Source organism: Sciurus vulgaris (genome assembly GCF_902686455.1).
Source record: "Sciurus vulgaris genome assembly, chromosome: 10".
NCBI lineage: Eukaryota > Metazoa > Chordata > Mammalia > Rodentia > Sciuridae > Sciurus > Sciurus vulgaris.
The window spans coordinates 72,758,669-72,782,362 of NC_136470.1; the positions used below are offsets into that span (position 1 = coordinate 72,758,669).

Consider the following 23,694-nt stretch of genomic DNA (forward strand, 5'->3'; position numbering starts at 1 on the left):
GTGCTAAATGGAAATCCATAGTAATTCTTGGTTTCAATGCACCTATAAACAGCACTGGGTGTATGTATAAACCAAAACTGACTTACTAAATACTCAAGTTTCACAGGACAGAATGTTAATCTCAGGTAGGATAGTAAAGATTAGTACTTTTTAAATATGAGAACCAAAAATTCTTTCTCTCTTAGTGCTAGAGACTGGACCCAGAGCATTGACCGTACCAAGAAAATGTTCTACTGCAGAATTATCTCCCCAGCCAGAAAGTGTCTCTTTAAATAAAGACGCTTAAGATGAAAAGTTTGGAGCTGGGCGTGGTGTGCACACCTGTAATCCCAGCTGCTGGGGAGGCTGAGGCAGGAGGATCACGATTTCAAAGCCAGCTTAAATAACTAAGCAAAGCCTTAAGTAATTCAGCGAGACCCTGTCTCTAAATAAAATACAAAGAAGGGTTGGGATGTGGTTCAGTATTCAGTAGTTAAGTGCCCCTGGATTCATTTCCCAGTACCAAAAAAAAAAGGAAAGTTTAGAAGAACGGTTAAAAATACCTTCATACTCTGACCCTAAAAACATACATTTATGATTCTCAAGAACAATCAGCAACCCTTCTATTTTGGTTATTTCATCTGTACTTACACTGAATTCAAAAAGTTTCAAAGATCTCATAAATAATCTAAATTCCTCCCCACCCAACCTCTTCTAAACCTCTAAAAGGAAGAGGAATAGGGAAGGATTCATGGAAGAACTTGAGTAATTTGTGCTTGTGTAAATGTTGAGGCTTATTTTTAAAGGAAATGAAAATTTAAGTCAGTTTGGCCTTCTCAAACAAGAAGGGGAATCCTTTCCTAAGTCCTTCAAAGTGAGCAGGTTCCAAGTACTAGGCAGCTCATGTTTGAGAAGTCTGTCATCTGGACATGGTCATCACTCCTGAGGCAGGACATCAGTGTGGATGCTCAAAACAGGAAAAGGTAGAAGATTTGGGGACTACAGAGTGAAGATGAAGAAGGTCCCTTTAAATCTTTATGTGGAAGTCCCAGGTTTATGTGAACTTTACATGTTGAAAAGCCCCACAAAGGACAATATGATGTGCCGAGGAATAAAATTTTGTCTTGACCTTAAGATGGTTAGTTTTTGTTTTGTTTTCACTTTGACATGATTGATAACTCTACATTCAAGGTCTCAATCTATACCTCCCAATGTTAAGTACTCGGTTACTCAGAATGCACTGCACCCAATCTTTCCAGACTCGAAGTGCCTGGGTTTCACGTGTATGAAAATGGATGAGTCATATTTTTTATTACGTATTTTTAAAGTTTTGTTAGACTATTGAAAGGAAGGTAAAATTTCTCCCCAACCTAAGGATCTCTGGCAGGAACTGACATAAGACAGGTTAACAGGAGAAAAGTCCCTTGTCTATGGGAGCCCTCACAAGAGAAATGAAGACCCCCAGAAGCAGTTGGATCATAAATGCTTAGATACCAGGTTGGACAAGGTATTAAACTGTGAAAGCATGACAGGAAAAAGGGGTTGGGCTAGAGCAGTTAACAGAAGAAAAGTGACTTGGGATGTAAGGGTTAGTTTAACAAGGTTTGATTGCAAAGATTTCTCTCAGCCTTGAGTCTACATATTTGGTTATAAGAATGACTTCCTTGGGCTGGGGTTGTGGCTCAGTGGTAGAGCTCTTGCCTAGCATGTGTGAAGCAGTGGGTTCAAGTCTCAGCACCACATATAAATAAATGAATAAAATAAAGATCCATCAATAACTAAAACATAAATAAATAAATAAATAAATAAATAAATAAATAAATAAATAAAAATAAAAGAATTACTTCCTTTCTCCTGGCACAGGAGGGCACCTTTCCTGTGAGAGTTTTATCTCCTGCTTCTGGGAGAAAAAGGAAAGTCAAAGTACCCTTTTCCTGCTTCTGCTGTATTTCAAGTGTCTCTAACCCAAAATAATCACTATGCCCAAGTGGCATATTTTTACCTCCTAATCTATGAAGATACTATGCATTTATGATACGTCCTGATATGCTCTGTTGTTCATGACACATAAACTGGAACCATCTTTTGAGAAACAACAGAGAAAATTAAGCAAAAGCCTCAAAGAATCATTCACAATTCCAGTAACTCACATTACAGTAATTTATTTGAACAAAATAATTAATCATGCTATAATACCTATCTAGATTTACATATAGTATACATATGTGTCCACTATCACTTTGTAACAACTAAAAATAAAAACAAAATTATGCCTCAAAGTAGGAAAATGCTTACTAAATTACAAACTAGCAATGCCATGGTGAATCTATTAAACATAAAAATGAACGCTATGTAGAAGTGTATAGAGATGTGGGATGAGAAGGGTGAATAGTGACTGAAATTAGCTCAGAGAGTTAATGAAAGTCAAAGGAGAAGTGTGACAATAAGGTCCTGAACAAGAGGTGGTAGTGAGGATGGCAGAGACAGAGAATTAGTAAAAGAATATCAAGGACTATTTCAATCAGAGATGTGGGGTGGGAAGTGGATGTACTAAAAAGAAAGACGGGTGGACTTACAGACTTGGTGACTTGCCATAAAAGAAAAGTCAAGAGCAACACTTGTTCTTTTGATTTTGAACATGATCATCATTACATTACCCTTTATTTACTGAATAATGTTTAACTGTTTGTCAGGTACTGTTAAATACATTAAAACAAAGTGCTCATCTGATCCTCTAACAAGCTTACAAAACACAGAGAAGGTATTTTATTTTTATTATCTGGAAGCTCAGATGTCAGATGAACTGGAACTGGACATTAGGTCCCTTGATTCCAAGTCCAGTGTTCTTCCCACTGCACAATCCTACTTCCAGAGAATTAAAACTGTGGGAATTAAACTCATGCTTACAACTCAGGAGAGAGATGATCTGAAAAGGCAAAAATAAGGATCAATTCAAAGGCAATAACCCAGGTGTGCTCTGGGAAGAAAGGACTGTTTTGAGGAGTGTATGTGTGTGTGGGTATCTGTGCTGTACCTATAGTAGAGACTACTTGTTGCCTACTGTTATGGTTTGGATATGAAACTCCCCACCAAAAGCTCATGTTAGACAATGCAGGACTGTTCAGGGGTAAGATGATCAGTATGAGCTATAACCTAATCAGTGAACTAATCCACTTTAAGGATTAATAATCTGAGTGAATTACTGGGTGGTAACTGTAGGGAGGTGGGGTGTGGCTAAAGGAAGTAGGTCACAGGGGGATGCCCTTGGAATCACGTATCTTGTCCCTTGTCTCAGTTCACTCTTTTTCTGCTTTGTGGGTACCATGAGCTGAGGAGCTTTCCTCTGCCACATCCTTCCATCAGGCCCAGAGTGATGTACCATGGACTGAACCACTGAAACCAAGAGCCAAACTAAACATTTTCTCCTCTAAGTTGTTCTTATCAGGTATCATGGTCGCATCAACAAAAAGCTGTGACCTACCTACTTACCTACCTACTCAACACCCACTCTCTTCTACTTACTAGCAAAACCCTGCACAAGGGGAATGGCTGGAAAAATTGATTTCCCAGACTTCTTTGCAGATAGGAGTAGACAGAGATATTTCTGGAAGTTGCTGAATCAGCTTTTTTGCCCTTATCTTGGAATATACTACCTGGAAAGCAGACATAATGGTTATTGAGCTTGGGAGACAAGAGAAAGGCTGAGAAAATTGTAAATCTTGGCCAAAGAATGCAAAGATGTCCATCTTCGTGTCAACCAATACTAGCAAACTTCTACCTCTTGAATCATTTGCATAAAACATAAATGTTTATAGTCAAGACCCTGTCATTTGTTCATAACTGGAAGAACACCTTTTCTTTCCAGGGCAAAAAAACCCTTTGTTTTCCAGGGCAAAGATATGTTCAAAGACAGTTATATTCTCCCTGTAAAGTGCTCTGTGGCTCAGACTAGATGAACCATGGCTAGTGTGACACCCCACAGCATTCCTGCAGCATTAAGGTTGTAAAATATTCAATCTTTGAACTCTGTGATTCTTTAAAGGGCAGAGAAAATCAAAAGCACCAGTCCTTCTTAGGTAGGAATTTATCTTTTCTACTTATCTTAAATTATAACCAATGGATCACATGCCTTTGAATATAACAGTTCTCATATTTAAGTAGACATACATGCTACTCTTTTATACACACACAACACGTGAGCACTGTTTTGACAAAATAGCTTCAAAGAAGTAAGTTTTTGCTTTAACATAATGTTAATTTTTTAAAAAAAAATGTATCTAATGATCTGATCTAAAAATCTCAGATATCTCAGAGATTATTTAACAGAATACCTCCCCAACCAAAATTTGCTGAGAAAGCAACCGGTCTAGTGACTGGTATGTATTAAAGGCCCAAACATTTGCTAAATGAATGAAAAGTGCTATAAAGTTTGTGTACAACAAAGCAGTATGATGTTCACCATACACCATAGCAGGAAATTAACATATATTACAGAATTTCAGGCCCAACAGTGAAATAAAACAATCCACTGGTTGTGAGATAAAACTAATTTGGTTTCTGATAGTTTAATCAACAATGAACTGGGCCATTAAATTAACAAATTTAAGCATTACAATTTAAAGAAGACTGCAAGGCTAAATTACATTAATTAAACAGCCTAGGGATACACCCAGTCATTACAGGAATATTTGCAAAGAGCTATAAAAATTCTGAAGTAATCTTAACAGCCTTTAAAGGGTAAGTATATTTAGGTCTAAACTTGCAGCAAGCAGAAATTTCTAAATAGATGACTTAGAAATTGCTGAAAAAACATTACTGACATAGGTGTTGCACACAGTCTTTTCTCCTTCCAAATGTAGCATATTCAGTCCATTTATCTCAGCCTCGGTTATAACCAATTCTTTGGAGACAGAGAAATTGCATCAAAAAGCAAATTGCCTTTTTCTCAGTGATTTTTAAAACAATAATGCAAAGTACAGGATAATTTGAAACCTAATTTCTCTGAATTTGCTAGCAATCCAGATTCAGTCAATTAATACCCAGCTTGGATTTGAATCTGAGACTCAGGCGTTAAAACAGGAATAAGGTACATTTACCAAGTCTCCAGAATACTATCCAAATATTGATAAAATATACCTATGACAAATATCCTGAAATTGAAATTAACCTTTCTGTCATGTCAGGTATAAAATTAATGGAAAAATTATAGAAATTGAAAGACTCTCAGAAGGTGACATAAAGAGCCATGATATTAAGAATCACCACAGTGATATAGCATGTATATATACATGCCAGTGGACCCATATCTAACAAAATGACTGTATTAGTGTTAAAGACTGAATGGAAACCTACACCAAAGGTAATTCTCCATTTTTTAGCCACTATTTTAATTTTTTCCCCCAGTCCTGGGGATCAAACTCCAGGACTGAGCCCTACATGCTAGGCAAGCACTCTCCCACTGAGCTACAACTCCCAGGCCCTACCATTATTTTAAAATATCAATACAGACTAAGTTGATTCTATGTTATGAAAGGTAACATAATGCTTAAATAGAATCACAAATAGTCATAAATCCTTTGGTCCTCTGCCTCTGAAGAAACCAAAGTGTTGAAGCTATGATACCTAACACTGTCAGTGCTGTACTTGGTGAGGGAATGAACACCCTACTAGGATCAGGTTGGGCACAAGGGGCAGTTATAGACTTAAGAGTTACCAAGGGTTCATAAGCTTTTTAGATTCATTCTATCCACGTATACTTACAACTCTTGCCCAGTTAACCCAGAAAATGTGACCTCTCCTCAAAAAATGGCTTATAAATAATGTTTACAAGTTCAAAAGTAATACTGATCTTGAAACTAAAGCAAGGAAAAGTAAATCTATGTATATTTTAAATGAAGTTAACACTAGAAAGAATGGTGTGTTATGCTCTTTACAATGCTCCAAAGTATCTTCAGAATTTCATGTAACCCTTGTTTTTTCTATTTTCCATAATTCAAAATAAATTGGTTATTTCATTAAAATATTAAAGAGTTGTGTCTCAAAGAGATCTTTGCACACCATGTTTACAGTACCACTAACCTAAGAGCCAAGTGGTGGGAGCAACTCCAATGTCCACTGATGGATGAATATTTTTACATACTGGGAAATACTGAGATTAAAAAGGAAGGACATTCTGTCACATGAATGAATCTTGAAGACAACAAGTTAAGTGAAATAAACCAGTTGAAAAAGGTAAATATTTTATGATTCCCCTTATATGAGGTATCATAAGTGGTCATATTGACAGACACTGAAAGTAGAATGGTGGTTACCAGCAGCTGTGGGGAGGAGAAAAGTTGGACTTGTTTGATGGATGTAGAGTTTCAGATATTTAAGATGAAAAAATTCTGGTCATCTCCTTCACTACATTGTGAATCTACTAGATGTCACTGAACTGCACAGTTAAAAATGGTTAAGATGTGCTATGCTTAGTGTCCCCCATAAAAATTCAGGTGTTGAAACTTAAGGGCCAAAGTGATAGTGTTAAGATGTGGTGTCTTGAAGAGGTAGTTGGCCATGAAGACTCCTCCATCACAAAGGTGATTACAGCCTTTATAAAGAGGCTTTGTACAGTGTTAGGCTAGCTTCTCTTCCCTCTTCCACCACATGAGGACACAGCATTCCTCCCTCTAGAGGATGTAGCCATAAGGTGCCATTCTGAAGCAAAGAACAGCCCTCATTAGACACAAAAGGTGGCTGGCTGGCACCTTGATCTTGGATTCTTCGGCCTCCAGAACTATTAGAAAATAAATTTCTGTAATTTATAAATTAACACGGACTAAGACAACAATAAATTTTATGTCATGTGTTTTTACAACAATAAAAAATTCAATCATTATTTTTCTGATATTAATCATTACTGAACGTAGAATATTTTAGTGACATTATGAATTGCACATGTGCTCTAGCATGGGAATTCTTTACTTTGGGGGTATTATATAGACTTTTGCTTTCTTTAAACTACTCTGCCTGATCCCCTTTTAAAATTGAGAACAACAATGACACAGTGAATATGGTGTTTCCAACTTCAGAGAAGTAAATCCAGTTTTGCTGGAGTGTTAGCTCTGCATGAAACTCAAGTACCTGCAACTCTGGAGGTCCTCCTTGGGAGGACCGGAAGAAGAATACTAAGGAGATAGTCTTCTCTTTATTTACTTGTAACTGTAAATACAAAAGCCCAGCAGAAAGAAATATAACAATGTCTGTCTGAAAGGTAGACTCAAACTCAAAGAACTGTAATTTAAAATTTCACTGAAATGCTTCAACAAATGTGCAATCCTGGAAAAAACATCTCACACTCAGAATTTAATTTGATTCTTAACAATAAGTAGTTTTATGTATTTTTAATAATTTCCAAGCTAGTACTTAAAAAAAAAATATTACACCCTCGAAGGCAAACCTCTACTTTTACACCCCTGGCATAAAGCAATGCTAAATAAAGTTTTATGAATAAGTGAGTAAGCAGTGTATTGAAATTAACCATTTGTTTTTGCTACTTTTGCCTAATAAGCTATTAAGCATAACCAGAATCAGTCTCAAAACAAAGGGATGGGTTCCAGTTTCTTGCTCACCTCCCCTGATCCCAATCACTTTACCACTAATTGATAACTCCTAATTACTCCCCACCCTAGTGCAACCATCCTAAAGCTTGCTCACGCTCAAATCCCCAAAATCTTTCTCCGACTTCCTCATTTTTGCTATGCCTTACTTTATTTTTCTAAGAAGGCTGCAACCCATAATTTCCCTCTTTTTCACTTCAACATTTTTATTTTGACCCTGCTCTTCTCTGAACTCAATGGACATACTCTTCCTCATTTCCAACTGCACCTCCATCACCACTTCCTCTCTACTAGAACCAGTCTCACCTTCTTCTAAGCCCTCCAGACCAGTAGGCCTTGGGCTTGCTGCTCATCACTTCCACTCTACCTCAACTCACCAAAAATGGTCTCTTCCATTGATTCCCATTCAAAATATACCAAACCTTCAAGAAATTGATCTAAGCAGCACAGACCAATCTTATTTGTATTAGTTTTCTCCTCTCAGTCCTCAAAGCACTTGATGAGTGCAATATTTACATCTCAATTAATTGTGTCCTTTTTGTATATATTTTATATTGCAATTTTTTTCTATTTATGTAGTACCGGGGTCTGACCCCAGGTGTACTTAACCACTGAGCCACATCCCAGCCCTTTTTATTATTATTATTATTTTAAATTTTGAGACAGGATGTTGCTAAGTTGCTGAGGCCAGCTTTGAATTTGGGATCCTCCTGCCTCAGCCTCCTGAGTAACTGGGATTATAGGCCTGCACCACCACACCCAGACTGATTACAACTTTTTTCGTCTGCATTCTCTTTTCTCCCAAAAGTGATATTTATACCAGTTATAGGCTATTTTAAGGCAAAGACTGTCTTCTGCCTCACTTCATGAAAGTCCCCTATTTATAGAATGCATTCAAATACTTTATGATAATAAAGTAGTAATAAGTTTGCTCAAAAATGAACTTTTATATGACTCTCAGTATAGTCATCATTGTACTAAAGTTACTAACCCTTTCACTTGTATTTATTTAACAAATGTATTTTTCTTACGTTTTGTTCATACCAGCAGTATACAATTTAAGGCAAAGCCTTCTCTTATAGAAGGATTTTGCCATGAACTTAGTTTTTAATGATAGTAAGCAGGGTCACCCTAAAGTGGTGTTGCTGGAGAGGATGACATTTAAAATAGGATTAAAAGTTCCTTAGATAGATTCAGAGGACCCCTTAATACAAAATTTGAAGTTACCTGTAAAAATGTGTACAAATGTTGTTTTTATTTCTGGGGAAAAGATCCATATTTTTCATCAGATTTTTCCCCCTCCTTAGGACTTCAGATTAAGAATCAAGGATGTCTTCAAAAAGTTAAACATGAAGTTATCACATGACCCAGCAATTCCACTCTGCCCAAGAGAACTTAAAACACATGTTTTTTTGTTGTTGTTTGTTTGTTTGTTTTTTTGGGTGCTGGGGATATGAACCCAGGGCCTTATGCTTGCAAGACAAGCACTCTACCGACTGAGCTATCTCCCCAGCCCCTAAAACACATGTTGACAAAAAAACTTGTACCTGAATGTTCATAGCAGCATTATTCATAATAGATAAAAAACATATTCACAATAGATAATAAGTAATTCTAATATCCATAAGTGATGAATAAACAAAATGTGATAGAGCTATACAATGCACAGCTACAAAAAGAAAATTAATTATCGATACATGGTACAACATGGATGAACCTTGAAAAACATTATGTTATAGGAAAGAGGCCAGACACAAAATGCCATATATGGTATGATTCCATTTACATGAAAATGTCCAGAATAGGCAAAATACATGGAGGCAAAATACATGGTTGCCTGGGACTGGGGAAAAGAGGTAATGGGCACTGACTGCTAATGGGTACCACATTTCTTCTAGGGGTGATGAAAATGTTTTGGAATTAAAATAGTGACAGTTATACAACCTTGTGAACACACTAAATACCACTGGATTGTATTGTAAGCTTTAAAAATAGTGAATTTTATGATACCTGAATTTTATATATATAAACCTCCTCTCTCCCATCTGCATGCCTGACCTTTTGCATCATCATCCCATACTTAAGCTCTATGCATTCACATTAAAACTCAACACTGCTTCCAAACACCTGCTGTTATTCAGGTTCCTAACTTACACCTAGTTTCTTTGGCTAAGAAATTTCAGACAGCTCCAATTTTTTCCCTCCCAGTTTCCTATCAGTCACCTATTAATAACAAAATAACTTTCTATTCATAACAAAAATTGTGACCATTCTTGAATACTTAATCTTGCCAGAGACTATGCTGGATGAACTACATATATTGCCTTTAATTTTCACAATTATTGTGCATTTCATAGAAGAAGAAACTGAGGCATTGAGGGATTAAATACTCTGTCCCTCAGTCTTTCTCCCTACAGTCTCTTCTGCACCATTCAGCCACAGTGATCCTCCTAAAACCAGAGCTGATCACATTACTTCTCCAACTAAAAGGCTACGGGCTGTTTTAAAGGCCAGGTTCCTTAAAAGGCATAAGGTGACCATCTTTTTTCACCATTTCTCACAGCAACCTCTTTCAATTCCTGGACTATGTCTACACTCTCTCCTCTTGCCTCTAGACTTGGCACAGGGATTCCTTATTCATTCACTCAACAAAAGATTATGTCCTGATACTGTACCTGGTACTGGGCACATGGTGATAAATGAAGCAGATATAGGTCCTGCCCTTAAGTATTTAAGGTCCAATGGAATTAAAAAAAATTATATGGTAGTAATAAAATAATGGAGCAGATGATGCATTATAAAATATCTAAGGGTGTGGAGTATTGGGGGAACCCACAAACTATTTTCGACAGATTGGTCTGGTGAGGACTCAGGTACTGACATACTCTGACACCTGAAGATTAAGAAGTCAGCTATGTGAAAAGTAGGAAGGGTGAGTGAAAGTCAGTAGAACCTAGATCAAGTGGTTCTGTAGAGCATAGTTAGAAATTTGGCACTTATTCTAGATTCTAAGTGCAATGAAATTTATTCAAAAAACTTAAGTAAGCGAGTGCCTCATTTTGTTTTTCTGTTGTGCTGGGAATAGAACTTAGTACCTTCAGCATGCTAGCCACATCCTTTTCTTCCTTAAAGGAATGTCACAGATGTGGAATGGAGAAGGAATTGAAGGGGCACAAGATAGGAAATAGGAACACAGGTCAAGAAGATATGCAAGGGATTTAGGTAAAAAAAAATATAGATGATTTGGTCTAGGATGTAATGATGCAGGAGGATAAAAGGAAGATAGACTAGATGAAGAACTGACCTGACTTGAAAGGTCATTAGCTGAATTTTAGAGTTATAAGCATGAAAGAGAAGAGAGAGGAGACAAAATTTAGGAAACTGTCAAAGGAGAAAGTTAGAAAGGAGGATTAGAAGAATCAGGTCCATTCTGAATGAATGTTCAAGAGCTTAAGCATTTTCCTTTTATACTGCCATCAACTGGTGCTGGAGATGGAATCCAGGGCCTCCTCCATGATAAGCAAGCGCTCTGCCTTAGAATTACATCCACAGGTCCCTGCAGGATTTTTTCCCAGCAATGTATGGCTAGACAGGTGTAGATACAAAGAGTGCAAAAGGATGCATTCATTTGGTGTCAGAATAAAATGTAGGGAGAGACAAGAGAATAGTGTATTTTTATGAGAGAGCTCATAATGACAAACTATGACATGCCCTCAAAAATGGACACAGGATGCAGTATACAGAAAATGGAAGGATCAATGGATTGGAGATGTTACTGAACTTCAAGAATTGTCTCCCTGGGGTACATAAACAAATGAGCTATAAAGGCAGAAGAAAGAAGTCAGAGAGTAGGTTATAATTTATTTCTTCAGCTGGGAATGGGTGTCCACATCTCTGGGTAAACTATTTGATCTCCAGATAAATCCATCCTCTGTTTTTCTGCTCCCTGGCTTCCAGAGCTCCCAGCACCAGTAGCAGAGTTCATCACTATCATGTCCAATCATAAACATTCACCTCAAACTATTTCCTCCTTGGAGCATTTTTATTTTTCCCACTGGGATCCCTCCTCATGGTGACAACCGTCAATGAGTGACTGTTCTATGGATAGTATTCAGGAGACCACAAATTAGTCATTCTTTTTTCCTTTCTAGGTTCCTTTATTCATTGTGAGTTCTGGGGGAAAGGCTGTTATAAACATTTAAAAGTTTCTGGATCCTGTGGCAGTGCCCTTGTAAGGAGTAATCATTTCATTAAATGCTAACAGGAATCTCCAGCTCTTGGGCCAGCAAACTTCACCCATTCGCCAAACCAAGGTTCCACAGAAAATGAATAAAAAGTCCATCATCTCTGTTCACAAAAGTCCCACATTGTTTCCATTTACCTGACGAGTTGGCTCCAGTTTCACAAATTTAATTTTAATCCACTCTAACGTTCAAAACACCCTTGTGCGTGCAACAGCACTGCTCTAGGATTTCTGTATGACAATCAAAAATCTGGATGCAATTATTTATGAAAACTCCCATTTACTGAAAACAAGTTCCTTTCTTCACAGCTGAATGCAAGGCAGGAGAGACCTAGGATAGGGCTAATCTCAAAGGGCCACATGTGAGGAGCAGGGTTTGCATTCGGGGTATGACCCCAGCCTGGCACCTACCTTGGTCCCCTGCAGCTCTAGCTTCCAGGCTAAGGGGAGAGCTCGCCTCTGAGCCTGCTGCCATGGCTACAGGGAGGCGGCCTCCGCTCCGCCGGAACTCAAATGGAGCGGACCCGCTGTGGGTTCCAAACAGGCCCGCCCGGGGGTCTACAGCCGCACCACAGGAAGGAGTCGCAGCCGCCCCACCCGCTCCGCCGGAACCGCCGCCGCCGCGTCCTCACGTGACGGACTCTGGGCGGGGCCGTGCAGGTTTGTTTAGGTCCCGGGTTTTTGAAAAGCACCTAACGCGTGGTTTGAGTTGTGGCGCTCCCCGCATTCTCCAGACCTTAGCCTGTTGCGCTTAGACGTTTCTTAGTTTCGTTTCGGTGTGTCCTCGTTCTCTAGTCAGATCCTCTTTTGTTTTCCCCACCCAATAGGTTTGGAGTCTTCGGGGGTAGTTTGCTCTTGCGTGGGGTTTCTGGCGGTGGGCGCGGTCTGTGCGTTCGCCGTCTCTGCGGCTGCTCCTACCAGCTTCGGTTGGCAGCACGGCGATTGTCTTTCACTTCTCCTCTCTTCTGGCAGCAGTGTGACTCCATCTGGTTTTGTGAATATGAACCTCGGGCAGAGTGTCCTTTGACTGTTTTCCCTGTGACTCATTTCCCCATCCAGACACGCCAAATTGCTTGACTTGAGTTTTTAAGGTCACTGACAGCTGTCAGACTTATGGATTTATACATCAAAACAAACAAATGGCTGCCTGGTCAAGAGATCAACACCCCCACTTTTTTCCTCGTTTACCCTTAGTCTGGTCAAAAGCATACAGGAGATGGATCTAGGTCACTTAGGGCAGAAATTTTCCAACCTTAACACGATCGTACTGTTCGCCTGTTAAGTGATAGACAAAATGGGTAGAAATATTATATGTGGTGTTGGATATATAAGACAAAAAGGTAACACATAAAATTAGACAGTACTTATTTACAAAAACAAAGGCCCAAGAGATTATTTTTGTAACACAATTCCCTGGTACGCTCCTACATTTCGATCTTATTTCATCCCCTCTCCACAATTTCTAAAGTTATGAACCTAATAAAAATAAAACTAATCCTAAGATAGAAGCAAGCATTGGTTTAAGTGGCCTGAGGTCACCGAGTCGTTTATTAGGCATATGATGTAAACTTGGGTACTTCCTCCATCAACCCCGGGTGGCTTGTCTAACCTCCCTACTACTGCCTCCTTGGGAGTTTCCCTCTCCCAACCCTCTCTTAGCGACCCCTGGTCTTCCCAGCGCAGGTGTTTGCTCACCGCCCCTAAGGGCGGGGCAGACGCCCCCCCCCCACCGCCTCCGCCCCCCCCACCGCCTCCGCCCCCCCCCACCGCCTCCGCCCCCGCCCGCCGGCTTGGGTGGCGCAGGCGCACCAGGCGCGGCCGGGAGGCCGAGGGCACCCACGGTAGCTCTGACTCCGGCTCCTCCCGCGGCATCTGAGTGGGCTGGTAGGCGGCCACCAAGACTGCTCTGGGCAGGGGCCGGCGAGCGGCGTGGCCATGGGCGCGGGCTGGAGTAGCGACGAGGAGCGGGAGCCGCTACTGGGGCCCGGGCTCGGGCCTGGGCCCGGGGCTGCTCGCAGGAGCCGGGAGGCGGCGGCGGCGGCAACGCTGCCCGCGGCGGGCCCCGGCCCGGGGCGGGTGTACGGGCGCCGTTGGCTGGTGCTGCTGCTCTTCTCGCTGCTGGCGTTCGCGCAGGGCCTGGTCTGGAACACCTGGGGCCCCATCCAGAACTCGGCGCGCCAGGCCTACGGCTTCTCCAGCTGGGACATCGCGCTGCTTGTGCTCTGGGGGCCCATTGGCTTCCTGCCCTGCTTCGCGTTCATGTGGCTCCTGGACAAGCGAGGTGAGGGGTCGCGGGGTGGGCGGGGGTCTCTGCAGGTACTGTCACTCCCTGGGGAGCCGGCGCCTGCCCTTTCTCCAGGCCTGCCAGCCGCCTCCCTGGGCTTGGTTTTAGGGGTTGTGTGAGGTAACCGAGTATTGATGGCATCCCGTTCCCGACTTAGGAACCCTCTGTCCCCAAAGCGACGAATGTGGGGAGACTGCCTTGCAAATGTTTGTTTGTTTGTTTGTTTTTTAAATCAAGGCCTTTTATGCAACCGTAGCGATCTTTAAATAGTCAAGATTTTACACATTGTGGACATCAGAGCCATCGAAATGCACATGCTATGAATGTTTTTTACACCTGACAAAAATGACTAATGCATTGACTTCAAAGGAATTTGGGCATGTTGAGGGTGAGAAGTCAGAAAATTGATTATGCTCAGATGTAAGGAAGTAATGAGTTGGGTTTGATTATAGATGACTCCAGCCCTGGAAAAGCTATTAGGAAACTCAGATCTGACGCTTGGTTTTCTGAAGGTGGTGCAGGGCAGTTTTAAAATGTGTGTATGTGACCAGGCGATTGTTTCAGTTGCGCTGTATGGTTCTCTGATACAGCTCATAGAAAAACTAAGGGTCTCTTTCATAGGTATACTATGTATATCTAATTTTACCACCTGCCAGTGTGATTCTGTGATCAGGGGAAATAAATAAAAGGTCATAGGGCTGAGAAGGCATTGAATTATCCCACATAAGTATGGGTAAATGATTGATAGTGATGGTTTACCCTCAAGAGCCTGTTGTGCAAGACTTTAGGTTTATTAGTTGGACAATGATTTGGGATTACTTTGTATAGTTTCTGTTCAGCCTTTTATAAGTTTTTATGAAATTAGTTCTTTGGTCAGATTTGGAACATTGTCTTAGTCCACTGGGGCCATTATAACAAAATGCTATAAATTCGGTGCCTAATAAACAAAAGAAATTATTTCTAACAGTTCCGGATATTTGGAAATTCAGGATGAAGTCCTGAGCAGAATCCATGTCTGGTTAGGCTCACTTCCTGCATGGTGGTCTTTTCTTTGTAATGTCTCATGTGGGAAACAGCCAGTGATCTCTCTGAGATCACTTTTATAAAAGCATTAATCTTAATCATAAGGACTCTGCCCTCACAATGTAATCAACTCCCAAAATTCCTCCTCCTAATAATCATCATCATAGTGGTTAGGATTTCAGCATATGGATTTGAGGGAGACACAAACATTCAGATTATATTACAAGTCAAGCATCAGTAGTCATAGAATTACAATTGTCTGGCACATAGCATTCAAATTATTTGTTATTAAGAGAATAGAATAGGGTGATGTTAGCAGTTACACTCCTTCTCCCATCCTAACAGTTCCTTCATAGGAGTATTCCATATAGAAAAGACTATGGAACTGTTGATTTGAGAATTCATTCACAACCAACAATGTGATGTAACTGCTAAAAGAGGGAGGACGAAGTTTTTGACACAGAGCATAGTGTCTAAAACAAGAAGATAAATGGTTTGATATTCTCTACTAGTGTTTGGTTCTGAGCATAGATTTTTAAGGTCATTTGACAAACTGGAGTACTTTAAAAGATGTGTGACAGTAATGATAATGGTTGTAAAAATCATGATTGGAATAAAACAAAACTTAACGAAAAAAGTCATGGTTGGGTAAAAAACATGGAAGGCAGCGGAGTGTGTCAAGCTTCAAAAAGAACCTTGAACCAATTAGAACTAATAAAAAAATTTTAAAAAAAAGAAACTTGAGGCAGAATATAGACTATGTGAAGATCAAGTAGAAGAGGAATTAGACTTAATATGTATGGTTCTAGAAGGAAGAACTGAACTGTATGAAGTTATACTGAATGTGATGCCACACAATACAAGGAAGAACCTTTTTAACAATAAGTTATCTAGTCGTGTCTTGATGGTGTACAACTTTCAGGTAGAGCAAATACTGACACAGAAGATGTATGGGAAATTCTGAGAAAGGATTTCATGTTCTGAATGGAGATATGCTGTGTTTTAGAGGGTTTTGTTTGTTTGTTTGGTAGCTTTTAAAGGAAATTATAGACTTTACTTGGACTTCATCAATTTCTCCACTAATGTTGTTTCCCCCCATTCTAAGATACAGTTTAGGGTTGCATGTTGCATTTATGTGGTTGTTATTTCTACTTAGTTTCCTTGAGTCTGACAATTCTTTGTTCATTCCTTAAAAGATTAACCAAAAAGACATTTAGAAGTGTCAAAAGACAAAATTGCAACAATTTAATTATAGATAGATTTGGATTTTATTTGTGATTCATGAATTGGGCAGCCTCCATTCTACAAAAATTCAGCTCTCCTTGGGCAAAAGCAAAAGAGTGTGTGTTTTGTTGGTTGTTTTGTTTGGTACTGGGAATTGAACCCAGGGGCACTCCACCACTGAGTTATATCCCCAACATTTTTTATTTTTTAATTTTGAGACTGGGTCTTAAGCCTGACCTCAAACTTGCAATCCTCCTATCTCAGCCTCTTGAGTCACTGAGATTACACACAAGCACCATTGTACCTTGGGTAGAGTTGTTTTATAAGGTGGAAACAAGGAAACAAAATAATAGGGGGAAAAAAACCTGATTGGTTAATATCAGATTACTGCTGTTCACTTTTTAGTAACAATCAAAGCGGGGTGGGGGGGGGGGGCTTCCTTATTATACTGACACAAGTAAACTAAAATCTATTTTTAGGAAAAACTAGTCTTTTGTAATATATCTGCATCCTTAAAGTTCCCATTTGATTATTTAGCATATTGACTCCATTTTGGTTTGGTCTGGTCTGATCTGTTGGGTCATAGTGTAGCTCAGTCTAAAACATAGTTTTTGTTTAATGGGGAAAATGCTGTTTTGTAGTTTCTTTTTATTTTTCTTTTCATCAGGAATATGTTTCAATACTATTTTTTAAATTTAGCTAATCTTGTTTTTGTAGAAAGATGTTAATTTCCCCCTTCTTATTTTAATTTCATCTATTATCCATGACCAGATGAATTAGAAGCTACCTAATCATTTTATAAAATAAATTGTTTTAGAAATTCAATTACAGTTCCTATAACTATATGGTAAAATCAGTTTTATATTTTCCATTGATTGAAGCAATAAAAATAAATTTTAAAATTCTCTTAGGAAGTAGTTTTCCATTTCAGCAGGATGAAGCTAGTATATTTTCATGTGTTAGCTGTTGTACTGCAGGTGTCCCATCTGTACACACAGTACCCAAGTTCTGAGCTTTCACTGGGTGCTAAATAACTCGTTCCCTAGAAGGTAGATGGATGTTGGGTGTCTGGTATTCATTCAGCAACAGGTCCCACCCAACTTAGCATAGAAGATCTCTTATCTTCCTAGGATGGGTGTTATACCTTCCCACACCTTTTTATTTACCAGCAGGAAACAGAAAAGAACTAGCTAGTGAGATAATAGGAGAGCCAGAGCAAATGTGCCCTAGAAACCAAGAGAAAAAAATTTCAAGAAGATAACAACAAATGTGTGCAAAGCACTAGGCAGGGTAGGGTCTATATCTAGTGAGGAGATCCAGGAAGCAAATTTTAAAAATAAATATTTAGGATGTCGGAGGTTAATATATGCTTTGGGAAAAAATAAAAGCAGATTGAAGAATGAAGGGAACATGATTGGATGGTGTTATACTTTGCATAGGGTGTCAGAGAAGACCTCACTTGGTAACTGTGTTTGAGTAGATACTTGAGGAAAAAAGGAAACCAGCTTTGTCAATTCCAGATAAGACTGTTTGGGACAAAGGAATGGCAAACACAAAGGTCCTAAACTTGTTTGGTATGTCCAAGAAGAAACAATGAGACTATGTGACTGGAGTAGAGCCAGAGAAAGAAACAGTGGTAAGAAATAGAATCCTTAAGGGAATGGGAAGCTGTCTCAGGCAGGGCCTTGAAAGCCATTGGAAGGCTGGGCTTTTAAGGAGTGAGAAGGGTTCACTATTGAAAGACTGAGACAAGAGTGAAGTGATGACTCTGCCATTGTCTTAGAATATGAGCCCCTGAGTTCAATACCTGGTACCCACCCCCCCCCCAAAAAAGATGCAATGTTCATCAAATTTCCACCTTAAAAAACATTTGATTTCTGAAGAGTTCTTTTCAACTGAAATGTGCTAGTGAGGCTCCCTGCTGGTCTTCCATTTCTCCATGTTTCTAAGTGGAAATACTACAGATGTGTTTAAAAGACTGGACAATTTGCCTCTACTATGTAGGAGATTACCTCATCACCCTGTAGAACTATTGGATTAGAGTACTGCAGTTTATATTAATAATTTGCAGTCTTTTACCTAATGTGCATTCATGTGCAGATTATTAAAAGTTTTAAAATGTAACTGATTAATCAGTATTTGATCAATCATTGTTTTGATTTTTTTTATTAAAATGCATATTTCTAATCATATTTTTAAAGCTGAGAGAACTGGTTGAATGTTTATTTTCCTGAAGATATTTTTAAGATACAGCTTCATAAGGGCCTGTAAACTTTGCATATATGTGTAGTTTGATACATATTGTTGCATTCAAAAATCTTGTATATAGTAACTGGTTTTATACAAAATACTGAATAGTGGAAATTATATAGTTACAATCGTGTAATTGGAAGTATTAACCAAAGGGAAAAAAAAAAAAAAAAGAATGTGAGCCAGATTAGGGAAATCAGTTAAGCTACTGGAATAACCCAGACCGGAGCTGATGGTGGCTTCCTTCAAGTGATGGCAGTGGAGGATTTGAGAAGTGGTTGGCTTGCAGATAGATATTGAAAGTATCTATTTTCAACTGAAATGTGTTCTTAAAGGGTCTCATGAAGGGTGTGGAGGAAGGAGAGGAGTCTAAAATATTTCTCAGCCTTATAATATTAATAATTGGGAGAATAGAGCTTTGATTTACTGAGATCAAGATTGTGGAAGGAGCATTTGGTAGACAGATGGCATGGAGATTAGGAGTCAGAAATGTCTATTAGATATATATGAACACTGATTAAAATGTTGGTTGGATATACAAGTGTGGAGTTCAGGGGAGAGACCTGCACAGTAATTTTGGGAGTTGTCAGATATAATAGTATTTAAAGTCTTGGGGCTGGTTGGGATCACCTGTGAAGAGAAATGTAGCTTCTGAAGAGGTGAGGACTGAACCCTGGGGCATTCCAATATTTAGAGGTTGTGGAAGTAAAAAAAGAACCAGCTAGGGAGGACTGAGAACAGAACCTTGGAGTTAGCAAAACGGAAATATTTGATGGCCTTTAAAAAGAATAGTCTCACTGGAGTGGTAGGGTGAGTTCAAAATAAAATGCCAGGAGGAATTGGAGAAGGTGAGTATAGATGCTTCTTTTGAGAAGTTTTGCCATAAAGGGCAACAGAGAAATGGGACTGAAGTCAGAGAAAATGTGCTACTAAGGGTTTTTTTTTGTTTGTTTTTTGTTTTATTTTTTAAGTTAAGAGAGATTGAAGGCTATCTTTATAATGTGCTATTCTAATGGATCCAGGGGAAAATTGATGGTGCTGGAGAGAGAGAGTGGAATTGCTGTAGCTATGTCCTTGAATAAGCAAGATGAGATTGAGTCTTCTAGAGCACAGGTAAACAAGTTGACCTCAGAAACATTGACAGCTAATTCTTAAGTAGTAAAAGAAGATATTGAGTATATAGATACAGATGCCAATGGTGGATAGTGGGAGCTTGTAGATGTTAATTTTGCTTATATGCCTCAGAAAACTGGAAACAAAATTATCACCTGATGAGTGAGCATAGTGGGGAGCATTTCTTGAAAGAGAGAATAACTTATGAAACTTTCCTAGGAAGGTGGGGAACATGGAGTGGTAAATTGTAGCAGGATTGTTTGGCAGCACTGAGGACTTGGTGATTGGTGATTAATTTGAAGTGAGACCAGTTTTCGTGGTTGTGTGTTTTCTTTTAACCTGTTCTGTTGGTCAAGTGCAGGCCTCGGTAGAGTTGGCAGAGAGACAGAGAAAGAGATTTAACTAGAATTTCAGTTTTACCAGGTGAATAGGATTAACAGAGTTCAGGCTAAAAGTAGAGAGTTATGTAGAGGGTGATATAACAAGGGACCATGAATGAATGAGATAAAGTAATAGGCTCCAAAATTGTCATTCCTTATTAGTTAAAAAAAATCATTATTATTAGTATATGAGAGGGAATGAGTGGGAAAGAGAGGAGGATGGTTGAAGAATGGGAGCTTGGGATTGAGATTATGTTGTGGATGCAATTATGGTAAAGATAAGGTCAGTGTAATTAAGAGAGTGGACAGCCAAGGTAAGTTGGACAAGGTCATGGAATAAGAGGTCAGGATAGTGAAAGCTCCATTCAGTAGATATTGAAATCAACAGATATGTGAAGGTGTGGGGTCCTGAGGAGTAATAATGAACCAAGACATCTTTAAGCAGTGGGGGTGAGTGACATGGAGGCAGGTGTGTCATGGTCTGTAGACAATCACAGCACAGAGTAATGGCTATAATCTCAGCACAGAGTAATAGATTAAAGTCTGTTCTGGCCATGAGAGAAAGATAGGAGCTGAATTTATTCTTTTATCTTAAGTAACTAAAAATCATATATATATATATACATGAAATGAAATGATAGTTCTCAGATATTGAACAATGGAGAGGGCAGAATGATGATCCCTACTGTTGCTTCATTCTACTACCTGGATAGAATTTCCAGGTAGCAGTAGAGAAATGGGAGCCCAGACAAAACCCAGCAGTTTGCCTAAACTGAGGAGACAGTTGAAAACTGAAAGAGGCCAGTGTAGCTAGAATCTTGGGACAGAGTCCTAGAGAGGAAGAACCCTCAGAGAAAGTTGTGAGTCTATATAGGGAGTACCTCTTGAGTCTTTACCTGAGCGCAGATACACATGAGGAAACTACCTAAAACTGGAGAAAGAACCACTCAAAAGGCACAGGCAGAACAGTTCCCAAATTTCACACGTGGCTGGAAATATTTCACATTCCCAAGGGCCAGGGTGGAAAAAAAATCTTTGTAACTACAAGATTGAAGAAGGGTTGAGCATGTTAAGAAGAGACAGAAAACATGAGAAGAGATGTGTGTGGTAGAGCACACCTGTAATCCCAGCTACTTGGGAGGCTGAGGCAAGAGGATTGCAAGTTTGAGGCCAACCTGGACAACTTAGGAAGACCCTGCCTCAAATTTTTAAGATAAAAAGAACTGGGGATGTAGCTCAGTGGTAAAGTGACCCTGGATTCAGTCCCTAGTACTGCCAAAATAGTAAAACATTAAAAAAAAGTTAAACTTAAATTTTAAATTAACAATATAGGTTTTAATAGGAGATTCAACATTGCAGAAGAAAAGATCAGTGTGAGCTTGAAGATTTAGCAATAGAAATTATCTTCAGTGGAACAGAGAAATAAAGCCTAGAAACAAACAAAAAACATAACCATCAGTGAGCTGTGGGGCAATTTTATGTGACCTAATATACATATAATTGGAGCCCCAGAAGAAGAGAAGTAAACGGGAAAGGCATAGAACAAGATGGGCTTGTAGAAAAACAAAAAAAGATTTTTTGAAGAAATAGTGGCAGAAAAATGTCTGCTCCTGATAATAACTATAACCCCTCACATCTAGAAATCCCAGCAGAAGAAACATGAAGAAAACTACATAAAGGCACATCATAATCATATTGCTTAAAACCAATGATAAAGAAAGAAGTCTTTTAAGCATAAGAAAAAAAAAAGACTGGAGAACTTGGGGATAGAGAATAACAATGATTGGGAGGTAGCAGGAGAAGCAGGGAAGATACTTAAGTGGAAATAAGCAGGTGGAGAGACCATTGGGAGACAAATTTTGTAATGTTGATGTTACATTGATAATGACTAAGCCCTCCAGAAAGAATGGCAGAAAGGCTCTGGAGTTGGAGGATAGTAGAGATGAATTCATATTAAGGAATGCAGAAATGTATACTGGAATAAGGATAACCTGGGCATTTTAGAGTGTTTGTGTCCAATATATACAGGTACAATGTAATTAGTCCTGATATGCTGCAAAGTGAATTGGGGTGGCAAGGCTGTCACCAAGTGGGGAAGGAGGGGAGAGGCTTGTCAGGAGCAGAAGAGCTTGTCTTCATTCCAGCTGATGGAAGTATAGAGCCTGGGCAAGGGTGGTTGTCCCAGGTGAGCTCTGTGGCTGCAGCTGACTATTCCCTGCTTCCCATGAATGTGTGTGTCTGTGTGAGTGTTTTCCATCTTTACCCTTTGAGGAGATTTCCACTTCTATATCCAGTGGGTCCCCAGTAAAAGGAACTATCTCATCCATTGAAAGGAAACTTCTTGCAGTGTCTGGATGCGATATTGAATAGATTTATTTTTACTCTCAGTCATTCTTGTTTAATGAAATTGTTCCGATAATACTTTTCATCATGGTATTTGCATTCTTATCCCAATACTGTAACCATTTGAAATCTACGTATATAGAAGTTCTACATGACTATTTTAAAAAAATAGTAAACATATAAACCATTTATTATCAGTGTCCAGTATTACATACTCTATACATTATATGTGCTGTACTTTTATATGATTAGCAGTGCAGTCCACATGACTATTTTTCTGGGGTCATTATTACCTCTCCTCCCTGGGTGAGTTGACATCTTTTTCATTACATGGAATTATATTCATGCTTTGTCAAAATGTGAGTAATGTGAAGAAAGCATTCCATTCACGATTGGGTATCTAGAGGGGATAGATTAAGCAACACTTGGCAACAATTAAACAAGAAAGCTACCATGCTGTGTAAGATTGCTTTAATCAGCTTTTCACAACTTCTTCATTCTTAAAAGTTTATATGCTATTATATTGTCATGGATTTGATTAAAAAGCACAATTTAGTAAAAAGTATGTTAGCCTTTAGTAGTAACAATGAAAAGCCTGGTTATTTGGACCATATGGCTGTAAACAATGCTCCACTACTTGCTAACTGGCTCTTACCTTAATTACAAAATCTTTAGGAAAATGTAAGCATTATGTACAATGTAAACCTTTTAGGCCTCCAAACCTATAAAATTCCCTTTGGTATAACCTTGTAACATCAATGTTTTGCAATTTTTAGGATATTTATCACTGTGTATGTACTTTTCATTAATTACACTCTATTTCCTGTAGCTATAACGTGGTTTTAAAATCTGTGCTCTGTTGGTAGAAACAGTAAATGAGCAGTATGTATGCATTACTTGTTATAGCGAAGTGCAATTCTCTACGGTATTCCTTCTGCCAAATTGTACTAATCATTCAGATTATATAAGAATATTATAAAGTTAACTCAGTTAATACCACAAATTATTCTTAGTGTAGCATGTATCTGCCTGATCTAGATCTCAATTTTATTTTCCTTGCTGTGTTTGATCTGTATAATTATAATTTTGTTGACTCAATTTCCTTTAGGCAGAGAAACCCTGTGAAAACCAAACCTTTAACCATATACTCTCTACCAAAATAATTTTTTTCTGGAATAAAACCCCCAAACATTGTGCTATTCATTTAGGATCTTTGTCCATATGAAATGGTTTCAAGGTGATAACTGGATTTGGGGA

General features: G+C 38.9%; 2 protein-coding genes across 3 annotated transcripts in view; one reads left to right on the forward strand and one right to left on the reverse strand.

The window, feature by feature from the left end:
• Nucleotides 1–12,972, reverse strand: part of HSPBAP1 (HSPB1 associated protein 1) — a 63,821-nt gene extending 50,849 nt beyond the window's left edge. The window contains exon 1 of one of the 2 annotated variants that reach the window (XM_079155313.1): nt 12,232–12,972. In XM_079155313.1, the coding sequence (XP_079011439.1) occupies nt 12,232–12,295 (64 nt within the window). In that variant the 5' untranslated portion in view covers nt 12,296–12,972. The remainder of the gene's footprint in view (nt 1–12,231) is intronic. The other variant, XM_079155312.1, reaches the window with a different exon arrangement.
• A 624-nt stretch (nt 12,973–13,596) lies between these two features.
• Nucleotides 13,597–23,694, forward strand: part of SLC49A4 (solute carrier family 49 member 4) — an 89,732-nt gene continuing 79,634 nt past the window's right edge. Inside the window, exon 1 of the mRNA XM_079155316.1 lies at nt 13,597–14,101. Coding sequence (XP_079011442.1) covers nt 13,756–14,101 — 346 coding nt within the window. The 5' untranslated portion in view covers nt 13,597–13,755. The remainder of the gene's footprint in view (nt 14,102–23,694) is intronic.